Source organism: Lasioglossum baleicum, chromosome 1 (assembly GCF_051020765.1).
Source record: "Lasioglossum baleicum chromosome 1, iyLasBale1, whole genome shotgun sequence".
NCBI classification, from domain to species: domain Eukaryota; kingdom Metazoa; phylum Arthropoda; class Insecta; order Hymenoptera; family Halictidae; genus Lasioglossum; species Lasioglossum baleicum.
In genome coordinates, this window is record NC_134929.1 from 8352041 (window position 1) to 8367771 (window position 15731).

The 15731-nt window shown below is 38.3% G+C and overlaps 1 protein-coding gene across 10 annotated transcripts in view; it reads right to left on the bottom strand.

Annotated features, from left to right (window-relative positions):
• LOC143211510 (uncharacterized) overlaps window positions 1-15731 on the bottom strand; it is a 133010-nt gene that overhangs the window by 12011 nt on the left and 105268 nt on the right. For 6 of the 10 annotated variants that reach the window (XM_076429290.1, XM_076429315.1, XM_076429299.1 and 3 more), the window contains one exon: window positions 4777-5031. The exons of 2 other annotated variants lie outside the window; for them this stretch is intronic. In XM_076429290.1, coding sequence (XP_076285405.1) covers window positions 4777-5031 — 255 coding nt within the window. Of the gene's footprint in view, window positions 1-4763; window positions 5032-15731 lie in introns of all 10 variants that reach the window. 2 more of the 10 variants (XM_076429332.1, XM_076429328.1) reach the window with 1 other exon arrangement.

A 15731-nucleotide genomic window follows, 5' to 3' on the forward strand; every position in this document is an offset into this window, starting at 1 on the left:
ATGAATTCCGAACATTGAAACTTGGATTTTCGGCATTTTCTCATCGATATCTACGAAGTATCGAATTTAAAAAAAGTTAAAAATTTCTGGTTTTCTCGGGTGAAGCCAAGCCTATTTATAAAAATTAACTTTTACAGACTGAACTACATGTACACACTAAACGTAGTTACTTGTGCACGTAGATATTTTAAATAAAAATCTGGATCGTTTACTAAAATTTATAATATTTTGTTCCATATTTCTAGTACTTAACCCTCGCAAGGTAAGGTCTAGTAACTCATAAATAGTAAGGTGGGGACTTACAAGGGAAGTACCCCAAGTGTACGACTTCGATTTTGATAATTTTTTGTGAGATGATGGCACATGGATCCCTAATTATGTATGCAAAACATTAGGTGTAGTTACTCAATAGTTTTGAAGATATAAACAATTAATTACCATGATTTGAGTTGTATGAAACTTTAATTGTTCATACACATGCAAACCAGTCAACAAGCTTCGCAATGGCGCCTTCCAATTGAGCCGAAATCGAAAAAGCACGTCAAAGTCGATCAAAAGTGAAGGCGATGTTGACAGTTTTTTTTCGATTACCGCGGTGTTGTGCACTCGGAATTCTTGCCACAAGGTGGGACAGTAACTAAAGAACATTATCTGAGCGTTATGCGGCATTTCAGAGAGCAAATTCGTCGAAAAAGACCAAATTTGTGGAAAGAAAACTCATGGATTTTGCACCACAATAACGCACCATCTCACAAGGCTATCATTGTGAACGAATTTCTGGCCAAAAAATCAACAAATCTTATCGAGCAGTCACTGTATTCCCCTGATATGGCTCCGGCCGACTTTTTTCTTTATCCAAAACTCAAATTACCTCTTCGAGGCACCCGTTTTCAGTCGATAAATGACATAAAAGAGAATTCGCGGCGAGTACGAGTTGATTCCAAAAAATGCGTTTAAAAAATGTTTTGATGATTGGGTTGTTCGTTGGCATGAGTGTATTATTTCGAAAGGGGCCTACTTTGAAGGCGATACAATAAACTTGGAGGAATGACACACATTTTGTGTTTCATTAACCAATTCCCGTTACTTTTTTGACAGAATGTATCTTCAAAACTTTGAAGTAAGTGCACCTAATATTTTGCATACATAATTAGGGATCTATATACCATCATCTCACAATAAATTATCAAAATCGAAGTCGGACACTTGGGGTCCTTCCCTTGTTAGACCTCGACAAATGAATTTCATAAACACCCTCGTTTTTAATAAAGGGACAAAGAATAAACACAGGATAAAAAGTAAACAAACAGATTTAATTTTATTCGTATAGAAATTCTTTTAAAAAATCTGTTGGGGTCCGCATTACCTTGCGAAGGTTAAGGGTGCAGTATCAAGGTTCAATTTCGACTCGGTTTCTACGTCTAATCTGTTACGAATGGAATGCAAGATGTGTTGTTCGTTTGAAATGTTTCGCTAAAAGTTTCATCACACGTAGCATGCAATTTACCTGAAAATGCGCGCGAAACACGGACACCGTCCTTTGCAATGACGAAATGAGAGGGGATCGAACGATCATCGAATATAATTGGCGCTAGGGAAACTCGGAGAAAGTAAAAGAGAGAAAGAGAGAGATAGATAGAGTGACAAAAGGAGTGCTTGTGAGGGATGAATGGCGACGAGGCGAAGAGAAACACAATCGGAGCGCATAAATTGAGGACGACAAAGACGCATGGCGGTTCCACGATTCAGATGTTAACATGGAAATTTCACGCTTGCTGATCAGCGAAATTCCGCGACAAAGTACCAACATGGCAGGAAATTTCTGGCGAAATTACATGGAGCGAATTGTTTAATTGTCACGCCGTCCACTGCGGCTGAAAAATGTTATCGAATCGCAGCGTGGAAATAACCGAGATTCTCCGGAGGTTTCATAAGCGGATACTTTCGCAGATTATCATCGCGCAGTTGTATTCAAATTACTTCTTATGAATTTTCAGCGAATGCTCTAGATCCATTTCATTCATGAATTATTAATTTCCCGTGCGAGACTGTTGCATGTATATTAAATTTTTAGACCATTCCGTACGACGCGAAGAACAATTACTTAATCGCTGCGGTTCAGTGACCGTCTCAATGGCTGTTACACGTTTGTGTAATTATTAGGTGTAGAAATTAATTCGTTGCCTTTTTAAAACGAATTTAGTATTTATTTATAATGTTATTTTCGATCGTTAATGCTATTATCGTTATTTTCGATGACTTCTTTCATAACTATAAGTATTTAATTTAAAGCGCTGAAAGCATCACAAATTAAATTAAATATTTAACATTTACGATCGATAATTGGGATTATTTTATAACTATAAGTGTTGGTACTCAAACGTTACAAAATGGCGAGCGATTATTTGCATTCAAACCAGAGTTATAAATAATTTAATGTCAAGGCACCGAATTAATTTCTACACCTAATAGCGGGCTGCGGATCTTTAAGCATTTATGGCTTCTATTTCTATTTTTGCTTATATTTCTTTACAATGTAATGAATTGGAAATTTTAGTTAAAAGAAAATTCGATTTTACATTTTATCACAGTCTGATCGAATTATCAGTTTAGCGAAGGAAATTTTGTAATTTAGAGAAACTGGAGTCAAAGAGAAATTCGTGTACTGTAAACTTCATTGAAATGTTTATATGTATTATGTTCCTATTGGTCCATTCTGGGAATTTCGATTGGGTCATTTAGAATGTACGATAAACTCTTCTACTATTTATACACACTAATGATCGTTTCAGAGTATCCTTACACTATTTTGTATTCTGCATGCAACATACTTTCATGTGATAATCAACTTAGAAATGCGTTTTCAGAATATGCTAAAACTCAATGAATTTCTGTTAAACTAACAATCATAAAAGTTGCACAAAATCGCAGTAATTCATTTAAACAGAGAAAATTGAAAAGTAAAGATTCAGTGGACACATTCCACATGTCAAAATTAGTATTTAAAACTGGACAAGTGAAAGTTAAGAAATCTGAAGAGCTACAATCAACGTGCAAGCAATTTGTTAGAAAGTAGAATAAAAAAGGGTTGAATAGGTAGAATAAAAAGGTTGAAAGGGTACACGTGTACTCAGAAGAACACGTTCCGAGTACTCCTGAGATACGTGTACTGTTCGTGGCTGAGAAGAAGGCAGCTGGAGGGAGCGTTGATATATTTATAAGAAAAATCATTTTAAAAAATATTATTTTTATCTTAACTAACGTGTTTTCGACTAGGTTCCGTTGTATCTTACAAATAAAATACTAATTAACGGAATAGAACATACACTACTGTGCAAAAGAAAGAAACACCCGGCCATATTTAATAGAAAAGCGTAAGAAATCAAATAAGAACACAGTCAGTTTCGAAAAAGGATTCCATTGAATAGCTAATACTTTAAATGCAATAAATCAATCATTGTACAATACAATTCCTACATAAAGATATTATTTGGCATTATATCTTATAATTATACTGGGTGCTTCTTTCTTTTGCAGAATGGTGTATGTGATAAAAATATTCTCGATTGGACTGTAGTCCAGTCAACGAAAAGTTATAGAGGGAAATGGAAGGAACACAATTTTCAACTTTGGGTCTTTGTTTGGACTAGTGTTAGGAGGTAAATATACTAAAAGTCCCCACGCCTAGGAGGTGAGCGTGGTGCAGGGGGACACGTAAAAGGTCCGCTTTTTCGGTTTACCGCTGAAGATTTAGCTAGTCAAATAAGGCAAAAAACGTGAGGCAAAAATTTCTTTTTCACAATTAGTGAACTTTGAGCGCGGATATCTCGGAAACTATGCGAGATAGCGAAAAACTGAATTCAATCAATCTTGTGGCACATTTTGTCAGCTTTAATTTTGTATAGAATGGTTTTATCCCTAGGACGCATAGTTTCCGAGATATCCGCGCTCCAAGTTCACTAATTGTGAAAAAGAACTCTTCAGCATAATTAGTGAACTTTGAGCGCGGATATCTCGGAAACTATGCGAGATAGCGAAAAACCGAATTGAATCAATCTTGTGGCACATTTTGTCATCGTTAATTTTGTATCGAATGGTCTTATCGCTAGGACGCATAGTTTCCGAGATATAAGCGGAAAACCGAAAAAGGGGACCTTCTACGTGCCCCCTGCACCCTGCGCACGTAGAAGTGGGGACTTTTAGTATGTTTACCTCGTAACTAGTCCAACCAAAGTCCCAAAGTTAAAAATTGTGTTCCTTCCATTTCGCTCTACACCCCCCTTATGAGCATTCATTGACTGCACCACTGCTAATAACAGAGTAATCTCTACTGATTACGACTGTTCACCCAGTATACATCTAAATATTTAATTGAATTTTTCTATTTTGCTATAGGTCGAAGTGACGATGCCAACGAATCAAATTATGTACACATAGGTCTCCTCTTGCCCCTGTGTCCTCTTTCCAGCCACAGATAGTACACGTAATGTAATAAGGACCTCCAGTTTGTCCGTTCAAAAAGTCACCAATTAAAAATTGCTGGCTCACACAGAGTGACTCCTTGTTAACATCTGACAGGGGCGGCGGAAGGGGTGGGTGGGGGTAAGCGACGAGTTGTAGACGCGAGGATGGATACACGCGAGCAGGAGATACATACACATATAGAGCTCGTGGGAGAATAGAGATTAGGTTTGGTTCTTTTTTTTGTTTTTGATCGCACTCTCGAGTCCCTCGAGAGGATCCGCCTCAGAACGAAAACTTACATAGTCCTCCTACCTTGGAGGTCTTGGCGTAGGTCGCTGCAGCTCTTCCCGGCTTTCGCATTCGCCTGTCCGACGTTCGTTCGATGCCGCATGGAGGCGGATGCGCCAGTCGTAACTGGTCCTGGCCCAGGACTCGGGGTTCGCGACGCGGATGGCAGCCCGAGGAGGGAGTCAAGGACGTCCTCCAGGGTTGTGGAGCCGGGGCTCGGCTTGTTCCGCAGAAGAGCTGCCGTCGCCATCGCCTCGTCCGTATCGCTCTGGCCCGATCCTAGTCGGTTTCATGCAGGGGTCAAGAAAGAGACAGAGACGTCCGCGTCATCCTCTTGGCCTCGAACGTTCGTTTCTTTGGATAGTTTCTGGTCGTCGCGTTTCTGGTGCGTGGCGTTTCGTCTGATTTTCGTCTCTCGTCCTCGGTTTCTCAGTTTTTTTTTTTGGCTCTCGTAATTAAGTATGAACCATTTAAACATGCATCAAGTAGCTGCCGATTTTTAAGAATTTTCTGCCGATTTATTCTCCCGAATTAGGCTAACCGTAGATTATCGAATTTTAGTTGGTACCTTTGGCTTTCCTGTTCCGATGTTTCGTTACCAGAGATTGTAGAAATGATACACTACATTCGAAATGAAATTACATGTCCAGTGACCTGCAATTTCTAACGCAGCTACATGTTTCCGAGCTTCATGCAGAGGAATTTTGAAATGAATGATAGGCTATGCAGTCTAAGAAATGTAACATTTTCTATATCAATAGGGTTCAGTATTGTTAATCGTCTGTGTTCGGTAATGTTTCTTACTAGTTAGAATATCCTTGGTGATTTATAAAAATTACTACAGGTTTTGCACTCCAAACACTCGAAACAAGAAATATATGACTTTGACCACTTTCATAATTATGGGCAGAGATGTAATGAGTCTTACGTTTCCCTCGCAGTAATGACAGCGTTCACGAGTGTCTAAATAAATAAATAATTAATTTGAAGTATTCTTAATAGGTGAAATTAATTTGCAAAACGGAGAATTTGGAGCGCAAAATCTACATTTCAATGGAATTTCTTCATAACTTGTGGAAATCGGATTCAAAGAAATTTTTGTTGTGTATATTAACCCTTTGAAGACCAGTTTAGTTATTCACAAACTAATAGTCACGACTCTCTCATTTAATTTACGTCAAGTTTAAAATAAATCACTTTAAGCCATAACTTCCTATCCGACAGGTATTCACCGATTTAAAGTTCATCGAATAGCACGATCAATAATAGATGTTACGCAACGTTCACGCGGCACACGGAACAATGCGTGTTTTGTCTTTTGAATGTTTGAGTATCACGTAACACTGGCTACAAAATGGACATCGATTGCTACTTGAAGCATGTTCACTGAAAGCGCGCGAGGTGTATATGCGAAAAGGTCGAAAAACCTCTCAGCCGACCATCAAAGTTCTAGGGTGCTCGTCACGTGTTTCGTTGGGGTGTCTGCCAAGGGCTCTTTTAAACGGCACTTTTTCGGTAGACGTCCCTTGAAAACTTCTCTACACTTTCGCCGTGTCAAAACTGACAAGAAAAGTCTCGTTACAATTTTCTAATATTTTTGTTGTTAACAAATTGCGCACGGCGTTCTGTCCCCATCATTTTCTAAACACCTTCTATTCGGTGGAAAAAGGGTATTAGCATTCGTCTTACCGACTGAATTTCTATGAAAGAAAAGCATAATTGAATAGAAAATTAACCCTTAGCACTCGAGTGGTGACTCTGAGGCTCCACTAAAAATGGCCGTACCATTATTCAAAATATCTGCATCGAGTAAAAGAAATACACTCCTCAAAAGAATTAAGGTTTGTAAGGAATTGTAAGGAATTACATGATCATAACTCCGGCCAAAATTGCTGTATCGATATCGTTGAACGATGATTTGAAAGCGTGAAACCTCTAGTTTCGAATGCTCTTTTTCAAATTGTTGCTATGTTGGTTTTTTACAAAGTTACAGCGAGATGAAGACAACATTGACGGTTAACAAAAATTTTTAACGAATTTCCTCAACGTTCAAAAGCGTTCGTACCATAATCTCCCTATTTTCCCACATTCTGCAAAGTTTCAGCTTTAATTTTAAAAAAATTGACTGTTTAAAATTAATGACACTTGGAAAAGTGTCTTTGAGAAGTTTCTCAAATAATGATCATTTGGTAGCTGTAATTAATAACTCTGTTGCCACTCTACAAATTGTTGTGTACAATTATTACATGAATATGTATGTTAAGTTACCAGCAGTTGCTACAGGAGAACAATTATATAAATATGATGTACATATTGTATCTTTGCAATAAATAAAATCTTGATTTGATTTTTATTCCAAAAACGTTCTTAGAAATGCTTTATTTGCAAAAGGTTGAATTTGACTTGCAAACGGAACGAATTTAGAGTGCAAAACCTGTATTAGAACGGAATCATTCTGACTCGGAAGAAATGTTTAATATTCTAGTGAAACTAGCTTCGAGTGCGAAGGGTTAAAGCACGTAAGCGCAGCAGAAAATGTAAAACGCAGGATCGTTGAACGTTTTCTGGCGAGTTCGTTAGCTAAGTGGAGGTTGAGAATGAGATATAGCTACAAGTCCGCACGCAACACGTTAACAAACAGCAAAGCCGGAGGCTCACAGCAACTTCGACGTTTTCTCATCAAACAATAAGGTGTTCTTACCTCGATCAAGTCGAAGAGAAGCCACCGCTCACCCGAGAAGTCTCTTTTCAAACATCGGCTATTTCTATAAGGATCCTTTCGGCCCTCGACGTTCCTTCCAGACGAGACTCGTAACGAGCACCCCGGAGTTTCCGTCTCAGCGAAAGTTTTTACAAACTTCGAACACCGACTCGAACGACCGAGAAAACTTCCGAGCGGACTCTGCACACGCGGACACAGAAAACTCTCTCGCGGAGAGAGACAGAACAGACTAAACTCCGCGGACAAACGTTCGATGAGACGCAATTGTAAGATGGGCTCTCTGCGTTGCACAGAGACCGGCAGCGATTCTTGTCCGAGGGGGATGTCACCCCCTTAGTTAGGAAGTAACCGAACCAGTCCAATGCGGAGCTGGAAATTAAACTTCCTTCTGCAGCTTTTACATCTCTGGGAGGAATCATTAAATCGACTTTCCTTATTCTTGCATTTGCTGTTGACTCAGCACTTGTACGGTTATCAAATTGTTACAACCACTTGCACAAGTTTATAATTTTAGATTCACACTTGGATGGCTGGGCCCACTTCGATCAAGACCAAGTGTTCTATTTAAATTCTAATTTGTTTCTGCCTGCATTGATTCAAAATTTAAGCTAAACTTCGTCTGAAGAAATCAGAATTTTAAATTTTTAAATGCTTTCGGCGCAACGGTTCGATAATATTAAATAATATTAATAATATTAAATAATATTAAATAAACGATCGAACCCCGTTGCGCCGAAAGCATTTACAAATTTATTATCCAAGTTTAATGTTAGGAATCCACTGGTTCAAAAGTTATGCTTTATTAAAAAATTCTGGTTTCTTCAGGCGAAGTTATATAATAATAATATAATAATATTAAATATTATTAAATAAACGATCGAACCGTTGCGCCGAAAGCATTTAAAAATTTATTAACAGCAAATACGATCGATAGAAACACAATTAAACTTGGATTGTTGGTATTTCCTCGTAAAAAATTTACAGGATCGTATTTAAAGAAGGTAAAAATATCTGGTTTCCTCAGGTGAAGTTTAATCCCGTTTATCGACGACCCCTGGCAAGAAGAATCGCTACCGGAAACTGTAACCCGCTGGATACGGTGAAACATAGTGAGGACGTGTACTTTTCGAGCCTCCTCGTGCGTGTATTCTGAATGTACGGACAGAGCGGGGGTCGTAGCTAATCATGAGGACAGTAAAAAAAAATACAAGAAGAAGAAGAGATATAGGAATTGTGGGACAGGGGGTGGTTTGTTTGAAGGGTGAATTGCAGACGCCTACGATATTTCTTCACCCGTCATCTACGTTCTCTACGTTAATCTACAGTGTGCTCTCTACTTGCACTGCTTCTACAACTACCAGACGCACGCAGGCTAGCCTAAGTTCTATAGCTGGAGCAGTTATTCCCTTTCGGCCGGGAGGCTCCACGGAAAGCAGAGGAGGCGAAAACGAAGCTGAAAACACAAGGTTCCCTTTTGGAACCGTCGTTTACCAGATATTTACGTGGCAACCTCGTTCTCTTTCTGCCGGAAGAAACGGCGGAACTGTTTTTACTTGTTCTTTTATATTCTCTTTTCTTTTCTTTTTTTCGCGCTCTATTTCCGGCTGGAAGTACATCGAGCGCGCGCGAGCACGCTAGTCACGCGGATGCAAGAACAAGCCACGAAACGTTTAAAAAAAATTAAAAAATAGATTGAGAGAGAGAGAAATAAAATAGAAACGAACGAAAGACGAAAGCGATGTGGCGGCGAAACAAATACAGCACTTACCGTGACGACACAAGCAGAGCGCATCAACCAAATTAATCGATACACGTTTATAGATCGCATATATGTATAAAAAAATATATATACATATATATGTATAATAAATGTACAATAAATATAAATATATATATTTATTTTGGATAATTCGTATACAGGGTACTTCACCTAACTTCACGACCTTGAATATCTTTGTTGTTTTTAAAGATACGTCAAATGCTAGAGGACAAAGTTGAATGGTAAAATGCGGCTCATACTGTACCAAGAAAATTTTTGTTTTTGTGTAATTTTTTTGGTATCGTAGCCCCATTTTACCATTTAACTTTGTCCTTCAGACATTTGACGTATCTTTAAAAACAACAAAGATATTCAAAGTGGTCAAGTTAGGTGAAATACCCTGTATAATGTTGGCAGAACAGTAACTGCAGTTGACATTGACGTACAGGGTGTACAAAAAGTAATGGTCATCCGTTCTAGGGGTGAATCTACACCTCTTATAACTCCGCACAATCAAATTTGGCAAAAACTTTAACAGCTTATATCTCAATAACTATTTGTCTGCGACATGTGGCTTCTTTCAAACTTTTTCTTTTCTGGATGAGTGGAAGGTGTTGATGTAAAAAACAACTTCAACAACAATTTTGCGGCAAGTTTCTCTTACAAGAGAAACATCTTGCAAATTGTCCACCGAGATACAGAGATTTAGATTCACCCCTAGAACGGATGACCATTGCTTTGTATACACCCTGTACACAAGTCTTTATCAATCATGACCATCTTGGCTAAGCCAGGCCATGGCTATTGGCATTACAAGATGGTCGATTGATAATGGATATAACAAGCTGTCCCTCAGCGACAACTGCAGTTGACATTGTTGCTGTTAGATAAGGAAATTTGCAACCTTCACGATTGTTGCACCAACATTATATGAATTATCCAAGAGATATGTATATGCAATCTATGTATACATTATGTATGTGTGTATATACATATATGTATACTCAAGTAGAGGTATTGCAAACAGGGATGCGGTGTTTGGCCGAGATTACTCGAATTCGACGAAAAAGTAGAAAAGAGAAACTGGGAGGGGCGAATCGGGTGTTGAGAATCGACTATCGATGACAACAGGGTTTTCTAAACGGGTCTTAAGGAATCGTTATTATTGTTAAATTAATTATAAACTGGTTAGAATCTAAAGATTCAACATTACAATTTTTTTTATGTAATTCAACATTAATTCCAGTCAAATCACTGGTTCTGGATTTTTAATTCCACAATTATGGAAATTAGAAAAATGCTTCCGTGAAAAATTAAAATTGTTCACGCAAACCTTATAACGAAGCTCACAGAAAATGCAAATAGAGGGACTCTTTTAATTTTTATATTGTTTAGCTGAGAATGAGCTGAAATATTTTTGCAATATTCATGTGAAACGGCTTTGTGAATTTGTGTCTGACCTCGAAGATGAATAAAAATTATTTTTAGACCAGATCCACTTCGTTTGATGAAGTACATATTTAAAGGACAGCCTGACTGAATTAAACGATTTCTAAAAATAAACTTTTTTATCTCCGTAGATTGTACAAGTATTTTCACGAGTGAACGTATTTTTAGCGGCGACAAGATTTACTATTGGATATCTGTCACGAGGAGAGTCCTTCTTTTTTTAGTAAAAAGTCATACGCGTTTCTAGAGAAAATATTATTTCTTTGCATTTTAACCTTGAGATGCAGTGATCTGGAGCTGCACGTAACACCAGTAGTGTAAGTTTATATAGTAAGAAACGCGTCAATCACTTTCCGGCTAAGTGAACTTTGCGTAAGAGAAATTTGAAGCCATATTGGAAACTGTAGACAGCGATAGCTTTGATCGTTTCTTTAACAACTGTTGTTTAAACAGATAAACCATTTCGAAATTTTCTACAATTACATTTTTTACTTTACTTCATTTTGTCTGTTATTTTCGTTTCTACGAAATTAATTTTTTATTTAACCGTAGACACCGATAGCTTTTATCGTTTCTTTAAGAACTGTTGTTTAAGCAGATTTACCATTTTGAAATTCTCTACAATCATATTTTCTACTTTACTTTACTTTCTGTACCATCTTCGATTCTACGAAATTATTGGGTTAGCAAGAAAGTAATTTCGGCATTTTAAGGTGAAATAAAACCGAATTTATTTATTCAAGCGATGAACTTTAATAAAAAAAAATATTTTCTTACTTATCCTTTTTGTCAGAAGATCATCGAACAAAATGGAAAATATCTTATTCGTTAAAGTTCATGGCTTGAATAATAAAATTGGGCTCTATTTCACCTTAAAATACCGAAATTACTTTCTTACCAACCCAATATTAACGCGTGAAATCAATTTTTATTAAACTCCTTTTCACAAACGACGCAAAACATTTGTATTTTACACAAAAATCCGCAGTTAACTAATTATTAAAATGTGTTGGGAAAATTGTTGCATATACATATCACTAGATTGCGGATCTTTATGCAAAATAAAAATGTTTGCATTGATTGTAAGACACAGGAGCCAAACAAAAATTCTATTTTTGTTTTAATCATTCTATGAAGCTGAAACTAATATATTGATGTCCTTAAATATTTTTAACATGTCCACTGCTTTAAATTACATGTAACCATTTTTGTCATAAATGCATCAAATCCGCAGTCTACATATCACACATTGTCCGTACAAATCAATAACAACAATTCCTTGAAACCGCTCGATCAAAATCTATTCTATCTACGAACCTCCGATTCATGCGGAGAGGGGGTGGGGTCGTAAAGAAAAACAAGAAAGAAAAAAATAAACAAGTGAGAGAGAAATAGAGAGAGAGTAGAAGAATACTGCAGAGAAGAATACTGAACGTAGGAGTATAGGAGCATCAACGCAAACAACACAAAAGGTGTAAATGACAATAATTTATTGTTGTCAAAGGGTAATTACGCTCTACAAAGAAATGATAAATCGTTGGTGTGTCCGAACAATAAGTACGGAATTACTTAAGAAAGGCAGAAGCACCGGCACGCAGAACTGTTCGGTACAAGAGAGTGAAAGATATATATGTATATATATATATATAGAGTGAGAGAAAGAGAGAGAGAGACAGAGATAGAAATCGCTCGCGATACAATCGATATATTTTCTTTTCGCCAAAACTCGCGTAAAAGCAAGGTCGAACGAAAAAACGAAAGAAAACACAGAGAAACAAATAAAAAGTACACAGTGATCGTTAAATAATACACGTTTACCGACGGTTCTGCGAACACTGCACTCGTAATTAAATGAGTAACAATAATAATGGCATAATAATAATAATAATAATGATAATAATAATAATAATAATAGTAATCAATAATCAATAATAATAATAATAATAATAATATCAACGCGTTTGAAAGTAATAATGAACGGTGTATACGAATCCATACTTGTTTCCTTCGTACGTATACATATATACACATCCGGACAGATTGTGATATATATATGTATAAGAACCGAGATAGCTAGAGATAAAATATAAACGTGTGTGTGGACAACTTTACAGTAAACATACATGAACGCAAAAAAGTAGACTACTGGTAAAAGTAAAGGAGAGAGACTAACGCGTCTGAGAGAGACGGGAGAGTGTTTTTTTCTCGCGCAACGAATGCGTACACAAGGTGGACAAAGATTGTACGGCTTTAAGGAGGGGAGGTGGAGTAGGAGGAGGGGATGCAATTACTCGTGGAGCAAACGTGGTGGGGGGTCAAAGAGGGCGTGGGCCTACACGGGGTTGGTTCTTCCAACGACGAGGGGGCGGTCGTAACAAAGTAACAAAGTTTTACTACAAAATATTCTCGTGACCAAAATAAAAAAAGCACGGTTTTCCTGTTTTGTAAAAACGAACGAGGCTTATAAAAAGTCTACCAGGGGGTCTGTCGACGTGCCTCGAGTCGAGGCGGAGGGGGGTGGAGCCTCGAGTCGAGAGACCGCCTGTGGAATGACGAAATATACGCTGGGAACGTCGGCGAGAATCGAGAAAGTGTTTCTTTTCCACAGAAATCGTGTTTGTATCCGATAGTTGCAGCACTCCCTCGTTATAAGCACACTTCCTTCACCCCCTATGATGTCACCCTTGCTCGGGACTCTCATTCCCCTTCTGTCAGCGTTAGTAAAACCGGGAAACGTTCACGAGGATTCGCGAAATTCTGTCTACGAGCACGGTGTGCTTATACAGAGGCAGTACTGCGAAACGATCTTCAATGTTGGTGCGCAGACTCTCTCGAGAGGTGTTACGGTTTCTCTAGACTCGTCGACGTTCGACAGAAAATTTCCAAAGAAAGAGCATGTGTAGAAAGAGAGTGGATCCTCGGATTAGAATCGTCGTGTGTGCTTGAATTTTCGTTTGAAGTGTACGGGATTGATCCAGACCCTCTCGAGCAGTTCCGATTCCACGGTTCAAACGTTCGCGAGCGGCAAGCTGACGAAAACGATAAACGAGAAAGTGGCGATAACGGTAATCGACGTGTGGGCGTTTATTGCGGTAATCTCGGCTCCCGTGATCTCAAAATAGAGACGACTGAAAGGGAGCTGCCCCTTTCCGCTAGCCCACGAGCTTTGCACCTAGATACTGACAATGAAAGCACTGCGAGTGAACGATTCCCATCGAGTGGGACTACCATAAGCGATACAAAATCCTAGGCTATCTAATTAGCGAATCGTAAGGCGGCTCAAGCGGAACGAGAAGGTTCTTCCTTTCGCTCACAGCTGATCTAGAATCGTCTGCGAGATCGTCAATCTACAATAATTGTCTCGCACCGTTTGGCTTCATGCTTCTTGCGTTGAAATACCGATCTAGACGTGGACTTATCTCACGAGAATTTATGCGTTTATATATCGGCGATTTTTTTCCAAGTAATTTAATCTGTTCGACGGAACGTTTCCTCTAGATACAGTTATAGAAGGTGTTTCTCGAAGGTACATGATCGACAGTGTTCCATGATTAAAATATAGCGTTTTCTCTTTTATTTGTTCTTTTACAGATCGGTACAATTCTCAGACATCGTGTTCTCAATGATTCTCTAGAACAAACATAATTCCGTAGTTATTACAGGTATTTAACAAACATAAATTACGTATCGAAACGATCTTAAACTTCATCAATAGAGTACAACTGAAATACCCTCTATAAGTGTATACACTCTGTCCCTTAATTACTTAAAACTAAACATTTCAACGTCGAGAAACAATTTCCGAGTACAGAAATCAGTTATCCTTCGAAAAATGTCGAATTATCACGTTCGTTTTATCAACTATTCTCATATATGTCTGCAGCGAATAAACTTCTTCGCTCGAACTTTGTAGAAGTTTTTTTTTTGTTAAATAGAATATAAAAATAAAATTTCAATTCGTTGTAAACTCGATTATATATTTATGTTCACGTAACATTTTCTCTTATATGAATAGAAATTTAAACAATTCGAAAATGATCCTCGAACCACACGAAAGACTGAATAATTCATTCGTAATCGAACATATCGTACATACATAATTCCTGAAATTCTTTCACCGAATCTATGCATTCCTTGCATACCAATCGAAATATCCGCGCCATTGAAAACAGTTAACAAGCGATACTAGTCCCAAAAACTGTCCTTTCCTCGTCACTTTTCCTAATCTCTAATTCTCGGAACACGGTGCGCGAACAACGAAACGATTTCATAGCCTCGTGTATCATCCTAAATACGAGATAACCGCGTTAGCATAGTTAACAGACTAAAAGCTACCTACACGTACACCAACGGAATAAAAAAATCTTCTCGAAAAATATCGACTCTGTCCCACAACAATAACACCGTTGCGTAACGAATTGTACGTTCCGACGTCGTGGAAATTAATCCTACGAATCCGAACACTCCGTTATCGGACGAAAAGATTCGAAGCGCAACAGAATTTTCGATAACTCTCCAATCGCTTACTGTACAATGTAAAAAAAGAAGATACAAACCACGTGCAAAGAGTGGAAAAACGAACAAGCAGTCCGAAAGCTGCGTAGACTATACAAGAGCGTGTGATTCCGCGGCCGTTCGATCGGTTCCTCGATCGACGGTGAAATTATATTTACAAAAGAGAAGCCGGAAATCTCGAGTCGATTGCAGCGAGTCCTCGGATCGTCGACAATCCGTTTCGCGCGAGTTGCGACAAGGTACAAAAATAATTTTCCCTCCCGATGCATACATCGAAACACGTTGCCGCGTCGACGAGCAAAATAGTACGCATCGTAGTGATCACGTGAGGAACCGTGAGATCACAATGACGAAACGAGGTGTCGATTGGAGAGCGTCCCAAACACTCCCGAGGACGTTGACGAGCGTAATCGTCGAAGCTTTGTGCAGACAGGTCTCGAAACTACGTCAGACAAGAAGCAGTTCCAAGAAGATCGTTCACCGATCCACTGCCAACTGCCGAGAAAAATTCTATACAGACCAGAGGAACACGCG